The 15,854-nt window shown below is 47.1% G+C and overlaps 1 protein-coding gene across 1 annotated transcript in view; it reads left to right on the top strand.

Annotated features, from left to right (window-relative positions):
• LOC115473003 (NUAK family SNF1-like kinase 1) overlaps nucleotides 1-15,854 on the top strand; it is a 49,947-nt gene that overhangs the window by 25,307 nt on the left and 8,786 nt on the right. The window contains exons 4-5 of the mRNA XM_030207581.1: nucleotides 1,846-1,911; nucleotides 9,187-9,306. Of these exons, the coding sequence (XP_030063441.1) occupies nucleotides 1,846-1,911; nucleotides 9,187-9,306 (186 nt within the window). The remainder of the gene's footprint in view (nucleotides 1-1,845; nucleotides 1,912-9,186; nucleotides 9,307-15,854) is intronic.

The raw sequence follows: 15,854 nt of genomic DNA, 5'->3' as shown, positions 1-15,854 counted from the left end.
TATTGAAGATACCGCATGTAAACAAATTGCCCAACGGCTAGTCAAACATATAAATGGCAAGTGACCAACTCACCTGCAAATGCGCAGAAGAGACGGGACGCTGAGAGTGTAGCAGTCCAAGCCCCGCCTCCACCAGCAGTACAGCCCAATAGGGAGGAGGGCTTGGACATGGCCGTGGAAATCGGAGGAGGAGGGAGCAGGGAGGGAAGGAGGGGGCGGAACTGAGGGAAACAGACGCTGGGGGGAGGGTGGGGGAGAGAGCAGGGTTGGTGGACGGGGGGAGGCCATAGGAAAACAAAAAACTAGCCCGTTGTTACGGGCTTAACGGCTAGTAAGATCATATTTGACTCCTGACAAAGGCGCTGTGCACTGAAACATGGCCCATGTCGGGTCCACATTGAAAAGTTGATTTTTGCAATAAAAGGAACCATGTCCCATTTCTGAAGGCTCTTGGTGCTTTTTGTTGTATCTTATCCATTTTACAAACCTGCATATGTAAGTGCCACCAGCGTTTAAGAATTATTGCATAACTTGCTCCAACATATTCAGTTAATGCAGAATTCTGCTATTAGACTTTTGTCGTTCTCACAGATTCACCTGTATTAGATCCATTACTTGCAGATACCACTGGGTAGGGGACAGGTCGAGGTCAGGAGAGATAAAACCCACTCAGGTCTTCCATTTGGAAAGCTCCTTGCAGACGTTTTGCAGGTGCATTAAATGCAGGTGTGAAATATGGCTGTGAAGTACCTAGAGTCCCCTTACAGGCCAGATTTTTAAAGAAAAACTCCATATGGGGGATCCTGTTTAAAAATGTCCTTGCAGACGCATGGTTAGTTTAAAAATTGTCCCATTAAGACTAATATTACCAGAACTCAGTTCCATTGAACTACATCACCTCTTGAGTCTTGGATCCATCAAACACTTCCCTAGGAGTGTGCTTAATTAAAAAATAAAAAAGCTTGAAAAATAGTATATTGAACCTACAAGAGCTAGGAATATATTCCAGCTCCCTGCTGTATAGAAGCTGAAATGTTTATAAGATAAAAAAAACTTCAAGGCTCTGAATTAGTTTGTTCAAAATTATTCCCCTCCTCACTCTATAATGCAATGCAGATTCCTCAAATTGTCAGATGTGCATTGGAGTTCAAGCACTTCATCAAGGATGTCAAATTTTCATCAAGGGTCATTGCACTTGGTGGAAAATTTCAGTGTGAATTCACAGACATCAAATTTGCCATGAAACATTTTGATAAACTTTCCCAGCAAGTTTGAAACACCACCCTTCCAAAAAATGTTTTTTTTTCAGTAAAACCAGTCAGAAATTCACCTGGTTTGCTCCTGAATTCATATTAGTTGCGTGCCCATACACCTACCTTCACTGAGGATGACACACACACACACAAACACACATGAAGCAGAAGCACACCCCCTTAGCAACAAACGCAACATCAACACAAAGAAAAGAAGGGAGTAGACCAGTGTTATTCCAAAGCAAGTGGTTTATTCAAAAATGGCTAAAGCTGACTTGATGCAGAACTGCATTTCAGCACCAAATGCACCTGCTTCAGGAGTCAGTATTATAATTTCAGCCAGAGGTAGTAATTGTAGAGTAACAAAACATGGAATATATCCACAGCTACAGCATCCAAAGTGCTACTCTGTGGATCACTAGAGACATGAGCTACCAAATCTCCAGGGTGAAAAATGTGTGTCACTGAGAAAGAAACACAAGCTGAAGGCTGCAGCGATGGCACGAGAGAGCTCAGAGGAAAAAACTGTCTTCAAATTTCAATAGATTTTTCTCACTTTTCTCTTGTATTTTTTTTGTGTGTGTGTTTACAGAAAGGAGTTGTGCATCGAGATCTGAAACTAGAAAACATTCTTTTAGATGAAAACCTGAATGTAAAGGTAAGTGTCACCTGTCCAAGATAAAAGGTCACATCGCAGATGGAGAAGTAGTGCGTGAAACTGAATGTTAATAACTACTATGAATAATAAGAATTTTTTTTATTGTTCCTGATCCCCCTCTTTTCCACATAAAATCTACTAATAGAGGTAAACATAAGAAGCACAACACAACAGTGCAAAAGAAAAAAAAACCTCATTAACAGTTTGAGAAGTTACTGTCCAGAAGAGTTAAAGGGCAAATCTATAAATTGATCCCTAAAGATAGTTGCCAGTTGGACACATCAAATTATAGAATAAAAGCACTGTGCATTATTGACATCACAAATTGACATTTATGCATGTCAGTGCAAGGTGCTATTCGAAAACATATGCGCTATAATGACTTATGGCCAGATTATATATATTGCGCTGAAAAAATTGATACTGAAAAAAAATGTGCTTGGCACTATTCTATAAATCTTACCTAAAGGCAGAGTTTATAGAATTCATGTAGCGCCTGTCTCTACGATTAAAATGTAGGTGCAACCATTTACACCAACTAAAACCTGGCATGGATCAGGCATATTCTACATAAGTACATAAGTATTGCCATACTGGGAAAGACCAAAGGTCCATCGAGCCCAGCATCCTGTTTCCAACAGTGGCCAATCCAGGTCACAAATACCTGGCAAGATCCCAAAAATGTACAAAACATTTTATACTGCTTATCCCAGAAATGGTGGATTTTCCATAAGTCCATTTAATAACGGTCTATGGACTTTTCCTTTAGGAAGTCGTCCAAACCTTCTTTAAACTCCGCTAAGCTAACCGTCTTTACCACATTATCTGGCAACGAATTCTAGAGTTTAATTACACGTTGAGTGATGAAAAATTTTCTCCAATTCATTTATACCAGTGCATGCAATTTGTAGGAATGCCCATGATCCACCCATGCCCCTCCAATGGCCACACCCCCTTTTGGGAGCTGCACATTAGAATTTGCGTGCATAAATTCTAATTAGTGTCAATAATTGCTTGTTAATGGCCAATTATCATTGCTGATTGACTTGTTATTAAGTTGCATGTGCAATTTGGCCAAACTGCCAAATCTGAGCATGCAACTTTAGTCACCATATATAGAATCTGGGCCTTAGTGCGTACTTTTGGGGATTGTCAGTTCATGGGCTTGTCTCTGAGGTTTGCATGTAACATACAGAATACTTGGAGTTATGCATATTTCATGAAATGCTTAGATGCCAACAGACAGTGGTGTTCCTAGGTCAGTAGCCACCCAGAGTGGATTGCCGCTGCATGCCTCCCCAGCGCATCACTCCTGGTGCATCACTTCAACCCCCCCCCCCCCCCCCCCCCCACCTGGCACATCACCTCCAGGTGGTTCCACCCCCCTGGCACATCACCTCCTGGTGGTGCAGGGAGCATGTCGGCTTCGCCGGCTCCCTGCCCCAGAACAGGAAATAACGTCAGAGGTAGAAGATAAACGGTGGAATCAACAGCCATAAGGCTGCTCCCTACACCCCCTTGAAGCATGCACCCAGGGCAGACCCCCCCCCCCCCACACACACACACACTACCCTGCCCTTGGTATGCCACTACCAACAGATATGACTGCTTTGACTTGGTGTCTAACTTTAGGCACATCAGTGCTGACTTACATTCATATTCTATAACGGAAACTTGGCATCCAGATGTTCTTATCAAATTGGTGCTAAATACATGGTATTGGGGTGTCTAAATTTTGGCACCAGATTAGAGAATTGCCACCTTAGTGGATTAATACTCAAAATGGAGCTTGCTCACACTTTTCACCAAAATATCATCAAAAAGCAAGACAATTTCCCTCTATTTTCTTTTTACAGAGGAAAAGGCTTCAGACGCTCAGTGAGCCGATTTTTCAAATTTATAGGCTCACTGACTCGTTTGGCGGCTTCAATCTCTCTGCAAACTTAGCCTACCACGAGCATCCTCATTAGCCAAAAAACCTCTGCATACTTTTTTAACTTTTTAATCCTTAATGGTGTCGCTTTATTTCAATCAACTTAAAAGGTACACATCTTCTGCTGCTTTCTCATACAGGACTCCCGGCACGCCCTACAGCGAGCTCCCGTTTCGCCAACAGCTTCTTAAGGAGCAGTACCGTTTATCTTTGAGATCTTCCTGTACTGAAAAGATGCAGCGTCCACCTTAGTGGAGTGCAAGATCTAAGTGATGTGGAAAATTGAATATAAATAATTGAAGATTTCCTCCATGAATATTTGAGCCATGTCCATGCCATTTCCACATAAGCTGCTGTCTTTATGAACTGGTTCAATGGCTTTAGGCTCTATTCTGCTTAAACAGTGTCCATAAATTTCCAGCAAAGCCCATGCCTGCTTACAATATTACCAACAGCTGTGAGGAATGCAAGAGGTGGTAGGGCCATTTTGCCCTGTTCCCAGTTTTGCTCTGGAGCAAGAGTTCTGAACCCAATCCTTGGGACACACACCCAGAATCGTCACAGTGAATATGTATAAGATAGGTGTGAACGCACTGCATCCATTATGTGCACTTTTATTTCTCCATATTCACTGTAAATAGTTCTATCTCAAAATCTTAAGAACCCAATGCTCTAAAAGATTTATGTTTCTTGGTATGAGAACACAAAATCAAAGCAAACTATGCAAAGCCTCTGTAGCGACTTGTTTCACACAAGGTATAACCCTGTGACTCACTCAAATCTTCATCAGCTCAACAAAGCATGATTTGTCTTATTAAACTTGAACTCATATTTATTAAACCCTTATATTCTACCAAATATGTTCAAAACACTATGGTTTAAAACAAAGACCTATCTTAGTCACTTTGATTTAAAGCTGGACCCGCACCAACATGGGCCATGTTTCACCATGTTACTTCAGGGCAAATGGTCCTTGCACACAATGCCACTCAATCTCAACATCTACATAATTCCACACAAGAAACATAAAGACATCTTTTTGAGCATTGTGTTCTTAAGATTTTGGAACTGGCTTGTTACCCTCACTCATTTGAGTGATTGTTGGGACTGTTAACATTTGATTTATAATAGTTCTATCTCATGCATATTCATTGTGGCTATCCCAAAAACCATCCTAACTGGCTGAGGATGTTCAGAGTACTGGTGGTTAAGAACCACTGCTTTGTAACTGAAGCAATAGAGGACCATTTGGGGATATCAGGCTGCTGACGCAGAAATGCTTGTGGCTATTTATGATATGGTAATACCTTTTCAGTAAAAGGTCACGGTGAGTTATATTCAGGTACACTAGGTATTTTCCTACCCCATAGAGAGTTTATAATCTAAAAGAGTGATTTTATAAAGTGACACCTGAGGTAGGCACCACTTACACATGCCAAAGGCTCCATTAAATTAACAGGCGCCTTTGTGAACTAGGTGCTATTCTCTAAGGTAACACCTAAGTGCCATAGAGGGGCATAATTGAAAGGGACGCCCAAGTTTTGTTGAGAACGTCCTCGCAAAATGTCCTGATGGAGGGGCGGGGAAACCCGTATTATCGAAAAAGATGGACGTCCATCTTTCGTTTTGATAATACGGTCAGGGACGTCCAAATCTTGAAATTTTGGTTGTCCCTAGAGGTGGTCATCTCTAGACTTGGTCATTTCTGATTTTCGGCTATAATGGAAACCGAGGACGCCCATCTCAGAAACGACCAAATGCAAGCCCTTTGGTCATGGAAGGAGCCAGCATTTGTAGTGCACTGGCCCCCTGACATGCCAGGACACCAACCGGGCAGTGGAGTTCAGAAACTGATTTCAGGAACATAGCTCCCTTACCTTGTGTGCTGAGCCCCCCAAAACCCACTACCCACAACTGTACATCACTACCATAGCCCTTACAGGTGAAGGGGGGCACCTAGATGTGGGTACAGTGGGTTTTGGAGGGCTCGCTGTTTCCTCCACAAACGTAACAGGTAGGGAGGGGGATGGGCCTGGGTCCACCTGCCTGAAGTGCACTGCACCCACTAAAACTGCTCCAGGGACCTGTATACTGCTGTCACGGACCTGAGTATGACATCTGAGGCTGGCAAAAAATATTTTTAAAGATATTTTTTGTGGGAGGGAGGAGGTTAGTGACCACTGGGGGAGTAAGGGGAGGTCATCCCCTATTCTCTCCGGTGGTCATCTGGTCAGTTCGGGCACCTTTTAGTGGCTTGGTTGTAAGAAAAACAGGACCAGGTAAAGTAGTCCAAGTGCTTGTCAGGGATGCCCTTTTTTTTTCATTATAGGTCGAGGACATCCATGTATTAGGCACGCCCAAGTCCCGTCTTTGCTACGCCTCCGATACGCCACCTTGAACTTTGGCCATCCCTGTGACGGAAAGCAGTTGGGGACGCTCAAAATCGGCTTTCAATTATACCGATTTGGATGACCCTGTGAGGAGGACGCCCATCTTCCGATCTGTGTCGAAAGATGCGCGTCCTTCTCTTTCGAAAATGAGCCTGATAGCGTTTAACTGCAAGGGGTGTGTACCGGACAGGAACTTCCTGCCTCTTATGGGCTGACCTAGCAAGCTGAAGACTTGACCCAAGATTTGAGCCCAGATTCTCTTACATGCAAGTGTGCAGCATTGCCATTTAGGCAGCCCTTAGGAATTATTTTTAATCTTTTCTGGCAAAGAATCGTTTATTCTACTTATCTTCCTCCGGTACACACAACACAAATCCTTAATGGTTCTTCCAGTCCTTTTTTTTTTTTTTTAAATTTTCCAGAGCAAGAGATCATCTGCTGCCAAACTGAAGCTGGAATGCAAAAGAATGACTTGCCAGCTCCAACAGTCACTATGCAAGCCATTAATAATATAAACATGCACTTGCTGGGTTGATAAATTGTGGGAAGAATTTAACCAGCATAGAATCAGATGCTCATGTATGTTTTGTGCACTCATCAGCTCAACTACAATTGTACAGAATTAGCCCTTAAATTCAGGATGGTTCTAAAAATAGCACAAGATGCTAATGATTGAGCAAACATCCTGCTCTTCCACCAGCCTTTTAAGGAAGGTACCTACCATCCTGTACTGTAAGGAATGTTGAGAATGTCTGTGTTGTAGGATCAGGATTATTCTTCTGCTCCATTCGCAGTCATTGATTTGTTCCCTTCCTCTGCTTTACATTGTGATCCCAGTGAGGCACAGGATGTATTAACATTCCACACACTTCTGCTTCCCCAAAACATCTTTTTCATGTAAAACAGGGGTCACCAAACCTTTTAGGAGAAGGGTCATAAAGGACATTTCAAATTGCTGAAAATGTTGGTAGGGGTCCCCCTTTTATTTAGGCAATTATTTGTAATACTTTTACCCCCAAATGCTATATATGGTGACTAAAATTACGCACACAAATCAGTGACCATAGCTGATTTGCACATTCAACTTAATTGATTAATGAGCCAATCAGTGCCCCCTTTTGCACAAACAACCAATTCTTAGTGTTAATTGGCCTTAATTCGGACTTATGTACACATCGTAACTCCTAGAGTGAGTAATTTCAAAGGGACAATCCTATGAGTTACGCACAAAAACTACTGAAAACCAACCTGTTCAAGAAGGCTTACCATAATGATCCATCCTAAATTATTAGATAACAAGACCATACATGAAATAGACAAAACCGAACTCTCTACACTAGAATGACAACCTCTGTTGCTACTAATGAAAGTTACCCACTACGACCTTATCCTCATGCCGGAAATGAATTTTCTATATTTGATTACCTAACTATTTTATAACTCACTCTGTCATTCAGGAACTTTAATGCAACACCACTTTGTACTATAACAGTCATGCACCTTAATGCAATACCACTTGTAATTCTTTATCCGGAAATGGCGATCGCCACTACAGCATAATGTAAGCCACATTGAGCCTGCAAATTGTGGGAAAATGTGGGATACAAACAGGGCCGTGCCTAGGGTCTCTGGCGCCCCCCTGCAGACCATCAGTTGGCGCCCCCCAGACTATCAGTTGGTGCGCGGGCCCCCCCCCCCGGACTTTTAAATTTACCTCCCTCCGACGTCTGCGCAGCGTCAGTGAAAGCGCTGCCTGTCTGATGTCTCTCCACCAGCCCAGTCCAGCCTTCCCTTCGCTCGCTCGTTCCCTCTGTGTCCCACCTTCTTCTGATGTCATTTCCTTGAGGGCGGGACACAGAGGGAACGAACGAGCGAAGGGAAGGCTGGCTGGTAGAGAGACGTCAGACAGGCAGCGCTTTCACTGACACTGCGCAGACGTCGGAGGCGGAGCGAGGTAAATTTAAAGCGCCATGGAATCGGGGATGGAGGGGAGCGGAGGAGTAAGGTTTTTTTAAAAAAATACAACGCGATGGCGCGGTGCCCTTGAAGGCAGGCACCCACTGCAGCGCTTACCACACTTACTGTGTTGGCATGGCCCTGGATACAAATGCAACAAATAAATAAATAAATAAAATAGAATACACCTGATTCATATCTAATTTAGGTGCCAGTGTTTACATCTAGTTTCAGCAGGTGTAAATGCAGGTGTCTTATGTTAGATGCAGGTTAAGTGCTTAGGTGCTGTTCTACACAGTGTGGCTACCCTTTATGGAATAGTAATCAATGCATATTTCCACGCCAAATTTATTGGCGTGATTTACTGCAACTAGGGGGTCTTTTACTAAGTCACAGTAGCATTTGTAATGCATGCTAATGATTAACATGCACTAGAGACACCCATGGGAATATACGGGCATCGTGCAGAAAGGGCACTCGTTTACCATGGCACATGCCACAGTAACATGGGGCGTAGCCAGACAACAGATTTTGGGTGAGCCTAGGCAAGAAGTGCGTGGGCACCAAATGTTCTCTCCCACCACAGCCAAAAGACATCTCAGCTGGCAGGAAAATGCTTCTTTCCACTTTGGCAGTCTGCAGCAGGCATGCGCTGAAAACTGAACATGCGCAGGTGCCAGTATTGTGGAGAGTAGCGTTTTCATTACCATCAGGGGGAAGTCTTCAGCTAGTAGAGCTTGGGATCTCCACCAGCTACTGCTAAACGTGTGCTGCTGTTGGGTGGGCCTGAGCCCTAAGTGGATGGGCCCTGGCCCACCTGTGGCTACGCCACTGGTGTGTAATCAGATTGTGCCTTATTTCGGCTTGAGCAAGGCAGAAGCGCATTGTAAAGTGAAGCACTATTAATGCTGTGGCTAGTGCCTCTTACCCAAACACCTTTCTTTCTCACGACTATATTTAAACTAAAACGTGTCTGGGCCTCTCTCCCCACTTCAGCTTGCAGATTTTGGGCTTTCAAATGTGTTCAAGAAGGATCAATTTCTTGAGACCTACTGTGGGAGCCCCCTGTATGCTGCTCCAGAAATCATTACTGGTTTGCCTTACCAAGGGCCAGAGGTGAGCATTTTCGTCTTTCATGAAGTCTAGTGTTCTAGAATATGAAGAAAGCAAATTTTTATCTAGGTTCTGAGACCTCCCTCTGCATCTGTTTAAGAAGAATCCAAAGATGTTGCAGTGCACAAGGCAAGCTTTCAAAATCCCCCAGGTTCCTTAAGATTTGCTGTTGGTTTTTCTTTTTTTTTTTTTAATGAAGAGAGCAAGATGGAGTGGAGGAGTGGCCTAGTGGTTAGAATGGTGGACTTTGGTCCTGAGGAACTGGGTTTGATTCCCACTGCAGGCACAGGCAGCTCCTTGTGACTCTGGGCAAGTCACTTAACCCTCCATTGCCCCAGGTACAAATAAGTACCTAAGCTGCATTGAGCCTGCCATGAGTGGGAAAGCGTGGGGTACAAAAAAAGATGAAAGGTATCAAGTCTGATATTCTGGAGTCAATTTTTAAAGAACATAGATGCCTAATTTAGAATATTAGGACCCTAAAGTTGTCCCTTGTGAAAAATGATTACTAAATGGAGGAGTAGCCTAGTGGTTAGAGCACTAGTCTTGACATCCAGAGGTGACTGGTTCAAATCCTACTGCTGTATTTTGTGATCTTTGACAAGTCACTTAACCCTAAACTTAGGTTCAGGTACACTGGGTATTTCCCCTGTCCCCGGAGGACTCACAATCTAACTCACCTTGAGCTACTAATAAAAAGGGTGTGAGCAAAATCAAAATAAATAAATATTAAACATTTATATAGTACTACAAGGTACACAAAGTGCTATTTAGACACAGCGGAGAAAAGCCTTGCTCAGGCACAGTGAGGACAGATGAAGAGTGAGGAGTACACATGGACCTTGAAGTGTGGTATTCTCCGTTTTTCTTAACATAGTAGATGATGGCAGATAAAGACCTGTATGGTTCATCCAGTCTTCCCAACAAGATAAACTCATAGCATAAGGTATGATGTGATACTACATATGCCTACTTGATCTTGATTTGTCCTTGTCATTTTCAGGGCACAGATCATAGAAGTCTGCCTGGCACTAGCCTTATTCTCCAACTACTCAAGTTGTCATCTAAGTCCATTCCAGCCCATCCAAAACTCTCCAGCCATGACCAGGGCACAGACCATAGGTGTCTGCCTGGCACTAGCCTGTTCTCCAACTACTGATGCTGTCCAGCCATGATTGGGGCACAAATGGTAGAAGTCTGCCCTGTCCAACTACTGATGCTGAATCTGTTGTGATTGTAAATTCTAATTAAAGCCAAATAGTGGCAATAATTGCTTGATAAGTGGCAAATATTGATGCTGATTAAGCCAAGTTGCATGCGCAAAACAGAATATGACCAGATTTGCACACTCAACTTAGGTCGCACTATGTAGAATTTGGGGGAAGCGAGTACATTTTTTAAAAATATTACCCCCCCCCCACCACCACCACCACCAATGTTCTTGCTTTTAGCAAGCCTGGATTTCTTGAGACAACGTAGACAGCTGCCTCGGAGCATCCCAAAAATATAAGATAAGCCATGCTGAGTCAGACCAAAGTCCATCAAGCCTAGCCACTGTTATAGTTCAGGGCACAAGTACTTAGAAGAGCCTCATTTCTTAAAGCATATTTCCAGGGTAAGCAATGGCTTGCTTGTTTACTTGAATAATAATTAATTATGAACTTTTCCTCCAGGAACTTGTCTAAAGCTCTTTTGATCCTCACTATGTTAGTTTCCTGGCCTGCATCCTCTGGCAAGAGATTTCACAGCTCAATTATGCACAGGGCTTTTTAGTGAATGATACATACCTGTAGCAGGTGTTCTCCGAGGACAGCAGGCTGATTGTTCTCACGACTGGGTGACGTCCGCGGCAGCCCCCACCAACCGGAAGAAGCTTCGCGGGCAGTCCGCACGCAGGGCACGCCCACTGCGCATGCGCGGCCGTCTTCCCGCCCGTGCGCGACCGTTCCCGCCAGTTGAATGACAAGCAAAAAATGGAAACACAACTCCAAAGGGGAGGAGGGAGGGTAGGTGAGAACAATCAGCCTGCTGTCCTCGGAGAACACCTGCTACAGGTATGTATCATTCACTTTCTCCGAGGACAAGCAGGCTGCTTGTTCTCACGACTGGGGTATCCCTAGCTTTCAGGCTCACTCAAAACAAGAACCCAGGTCAATTGAACCTCGCAACGGCGAGGATACAACAGAAAATTGACCTACGAAGAACAACTAACTGAGAGTGCAGCCTGACCAGAATAAATGCGGGTCCTGGAGGGTGGAGTTGGATTTACACCCCAAACAGATTCTGCAGCACCGACTGCCCGAACCGACTGTCGCGTCGGGTATCCTGCTGGAGGCAGTAATGTGATGTGAATGTGTGGACAGATGACCACGTCGCAGCCTTGCAAATCTCTTCAATAGTGGCTGACTTCAAGTGGGCCACTGACGCTGCCATGGCTCTAACACTATGAGCCGTGACATGACCCTCAAGAGCCAGTCCAGCCTGGGCGTAAGTGAAGGAAATGCAATCTGCTAGCCAATTGGAGATGGTGCGTTTCCCGACAGCGACCCCTAGCCTGTTAGGGTCGAAAGAAACAAACAATTGGGCGGACTGTCTGTGGGGCTGTGTCCGCTCCAAGTAGAAGGCCAATGCTCTCTTGCAGTCCAATGTGTGCAACTGACGTTCAGCAGGGCGGGTATGCGGCCTGGGGAAGAATGTTGGCAAGACAATTGACTGGTTAAGATGGAACTCCGACACCACCTTCGGCAGGAACTTTGGGTGGGTACGGAGCACTACTGTGTTGTGATGAAATTTGGTATATGGAGCATGAGCTACTAGGGCTTGAAGCTCACTGACCCTACGAGCTGAAGTAACTGCCACCAAGAAAATGACCTTCCAGGTCAAGTACTTCAGATGGCAGGTATTCAGTGGCTCAAAAGGAGGTTTCATCAGCTGGGTGAGGACGACGTTGAGATCCCATGACACTGCGGGAGGCTTGATAGGGGGCTTTGACAAAAGCAAGCCTCTCATGAATCGAACGACTAAAGGCTCTCCAGAGATGGCTTTACCTTCCACACGATAATGGTAAGCACTAATCGCACTAAGGTGATTCCTTACTGAGTTGGTCTTTAGGCCAGACTCTGATAAGTGCAGAAGGTATTCAAGCAGGTTCTGTGCAGGGCAAGAACGAGGTTCTAGGGCCTTGCTCTCACACCAAACGACAAACCTCCTCCACTTGAAAAAGTAACTCTTTTTAGTGGAATCCTTCCTAGAGGCAAGCAAGACACGGGAGACACCCTCGGACAGACCCAACGCAGTGAAGTCTACGCCCTCAACATCCAGGCCGTGAGAGCCAGGGACTGAAGGTTGGGGTGCAGCAACGCTCCGTCGTTCTGCGAAATGAGAGTCGGAAAACACTCCAATCTCCACGGTTCTTCTGAGGACAACTCCAGAAGAAGAGGGAACCAGATCTGACGGGGCCAAAAGGGCGCTATCAGAATCATGGTGCCGTGGTCTTGCTTCAGCTTCAGTAAGGTCTTCCCCACCAAAGGTATGGGAGGATAAGCATACAGGAGGCCGGTCCCCCAATGGAGGAGAAAGGCATCCGACGCTAGCCTGCTGTGTGCCTGTAGTCTGGAACAGAACAGAGGCAGCTTGTGGTTGGTCTGAGAGGCGAAAAGGTCCACCGAGGGGGTGCCCCACTCTCGGAAGATCTTGCGTACCACTCTGGAATGAAGCGACCACTCGTGCGGTTGCATGACTCTGCTCAGTCTGTCGGCCAGACTGTTGTTTACACCTGCCAGGTATGTGGCTTGGAGGAGCATGCCGAACTGGCAGGCCCAACGCCACATCCCGACGGCTTCCTGACACAAGGGGCGAGATCCGGTGTCCCCCTGCTTGTTGGTGTAATACATTGCAACCTGATTGTCTGTCCGAATTTGGATAATTTGGTAGGACAGCCGATCTCTGAAAGCCTTCAGTGCGTTCCAGATCGCTCGGAGCTCTAGGAGGTTGATCTGCAGATCCTTTTCCTGGAGGGACCACAGACCCTGGGTGTGAAGCCCATCGACATGAGCTCCCCACCCCAGGCGAGATGCATCCGTCGTCAGCACTTTCGTGGGCTGCGGAATTTGGAATGGACGTCCCAGGGTCAAATTGGTCCGAATGGTCCACCAGAGCAGTGAAGTGCGGCAACTGGTGGAGAGGCGGATGACATCTTCTAGATTCCCGGTGGCTTGAAACCACTGGGAAGCTAGGGTCCATTGAGCAGAGCTCATGTGAAGACGAGCCATGGGAGTCACATGAACTGTGGAGGCCATATGACCCAGAAGTCTCAACATCTGCTGAGCTGTGACCTGCTGAGACGCTCTGGTCTGCGAAGCGAGGGACAGGAGGTTGTGGGCCCTCGCTTCGGGAAGGAAGGCCTGAGCCGTCTGGGTATTCAGCAGAGCTCCTATGAATTCCAGAGACTGTGTTGGCTGGAGATGGGACTTTGGGTAATTTATCACAAACCCCAGCAGCTCCAGAAGTTGAATAGTGCACTGCATAGACCGGAGGGCTCCTGCCTCCGAGGTGTTCTTGACCAGCCAATCATCGAGATATGGGAACACGTGCACTCCCAGCTTGCGTAGGTACGCCGCTACCACCACGAGGCACTTTGTAAACACTCGTGGGGCAGAGGCGAGCCCAAAGGGCAGCACACAATACTGAAAGTGCCGTGCGCCCAGGCGGAATCTGAGATACTGTCTGTGAGCTGGCAGTATCGGGATGTGAGTGTATGCGTCCTTTAAATCCAGGGAACATAGCCAATCGTTTTTCTGAATCATTGGCAGAAGGGTGCCCAAGGAAAGCATCCTGAACTTTTCTTTGACCAGGAATTTGTTCAGGCCTCTCAGGTCTAGGATGGGACGCATCCCCCCTGTTTTCTTTTCCACAAGGAAGTACCTGGAATAGAATCCCTGCCCTTCCTGCCCGGGTGGTACGGGCTCGACCGCATTGGCGCTGAGAAGGGCGGAGAGTTCCTCTACAAGTACCTGCTTGTGATGGGAGCTGAAGGATTGAGCTCCCGGAGGACAATTTGGAGGCAGGGAGGCCAAATTCAGGGCGTATCCGCACCACACTATTTGGAGAACCCACTGGTCGGAGGTTATGAGAGGCCACCTTTGGTGAAAAAATTTTAACCTCCCTCCGACCGGCAGATCGTCCGGTACGGACACTTTGAGGGCGGCTATGTTCCCGTGGATCCAGTCAAAAGCCCGTCCCCGGCTTTTGCTGTGGAGGCGCAGGGGGCTGCTTAGGCGCACGCTGTTGACGAGAACGAGCGCGCTTGGGCTGTCCCTGTGCCTGACGAGGCCTTCGGGCCGGCTGGGTGTACCTACGCTTTGCAAAAGAATAGGGCACAGCCTGCCGGGCCCGGGAAAAACGTCCACCTGCTGAGGTGGGTGCTGAAGGCGCCCGGTGGGAGAGCTTGTCGAGGGCGGTTTCCCGCTGATGCAGTTGGTCCACCAGCTGCTCGACCTTCTCACCAAAAATATTATCCCCCCGGCAAGGGACGTCGGCCAGTCTCTGCTGGGTGCGGTTGTCCAGGTCAGAGGCACGCAGCCATGAGAGCCTGCGCATCGCTATACCTTGGGCCGCAGCACGAGATGCCACCTCACAGGTGTCATAAATACCCCTGGACAGGAACTTTCTGCACGCCTTCAGCTGCCTGACCACCTCCTGATAAGGCCTGGACTGCTCCGGCGGGAGCTTATCGACCAGGTCCGCCAGTTGCTTCACATTGTTCCGCATGTGGATGCTCGTGTAGAGCTGGTACGACTGGATGCGGGTCACGAGCATGGAGGATTGGTAGGCCTTCCTCCCAAACGAGTCCAGAGTGCGAGACTCTCGCCCCGGGGGCGCCGAGGCGGTATCCCTCGAACTCCGTGCCCTCTTGAGAGCAGAATCCACGACCGCCGAGTCATGGGGCAATTGGGGCCGCATTAACTCTGGGTCCGAGTGGATTCTGTACTGGGACTCTGCTTTCTTGGGAATGGTGGGATTAGATAACGGTCTCATCCAGTTCCGAAGCAGTGTCTCTTTGAGGACATTGTGCAACGGCACCGTGGAGGACTCTCTAGGTGGTGATGGATAGTCGAGGACCTCGAGCATCTCAGCCCTCGGCTCATCCACAGAGACCACGGGGAAGGGAATGCAAATAGACATGTCCCTTACAAAGGAGGCAAAGGAGAGGCTCTCAGGAGGCGAGAGCTTTCTCTCTGGTGAAGGCGTGGGGTCCGAGGGAAGACCCGCAGACTCCTCTGAGGAGAAATATCTGGGGTCTTCCTCTTCCCCCCACGAGGCCTCTTCCTCGGTATCGGACATAAGCTCATGTAGCTGAGTCCTTAACCGGGCCCGGCTCGATGTCGAGGCACCGAGGCCTCGGTGTCGTCGAGCGGTGGACTCCCGCGCCGGCGGGTACGAAGCTCCCTCCATCGACGTCGACGGGGACTCCACCTGCGTGGCGGTCGAGACCGGCGCCGCAAGCGGCGGCGGTGTCGACGGCCTCGGCACCGGGCTAGAGCTCGCCGGCG

This window comes from Microcaecilia unicolor, chromosome 6, assembly GCF_901765095.1.
Source record: "Microcaecilia unicolor chromosome 6, aMicUni1.1, whole genome shotgun sequence".
Lineage (NCBI taxonomy): Eukaryota > Metazoa > Chordata > Amphibia > Gymnophiona > Siphonopidae > Microcaecilia > Microcaecilia unicolor.
The sequence above is the reverse complement of the archived record's forward strand: the minus strand, read 5'-3'. Positions and strand labels throughout refer to the sequence as shown.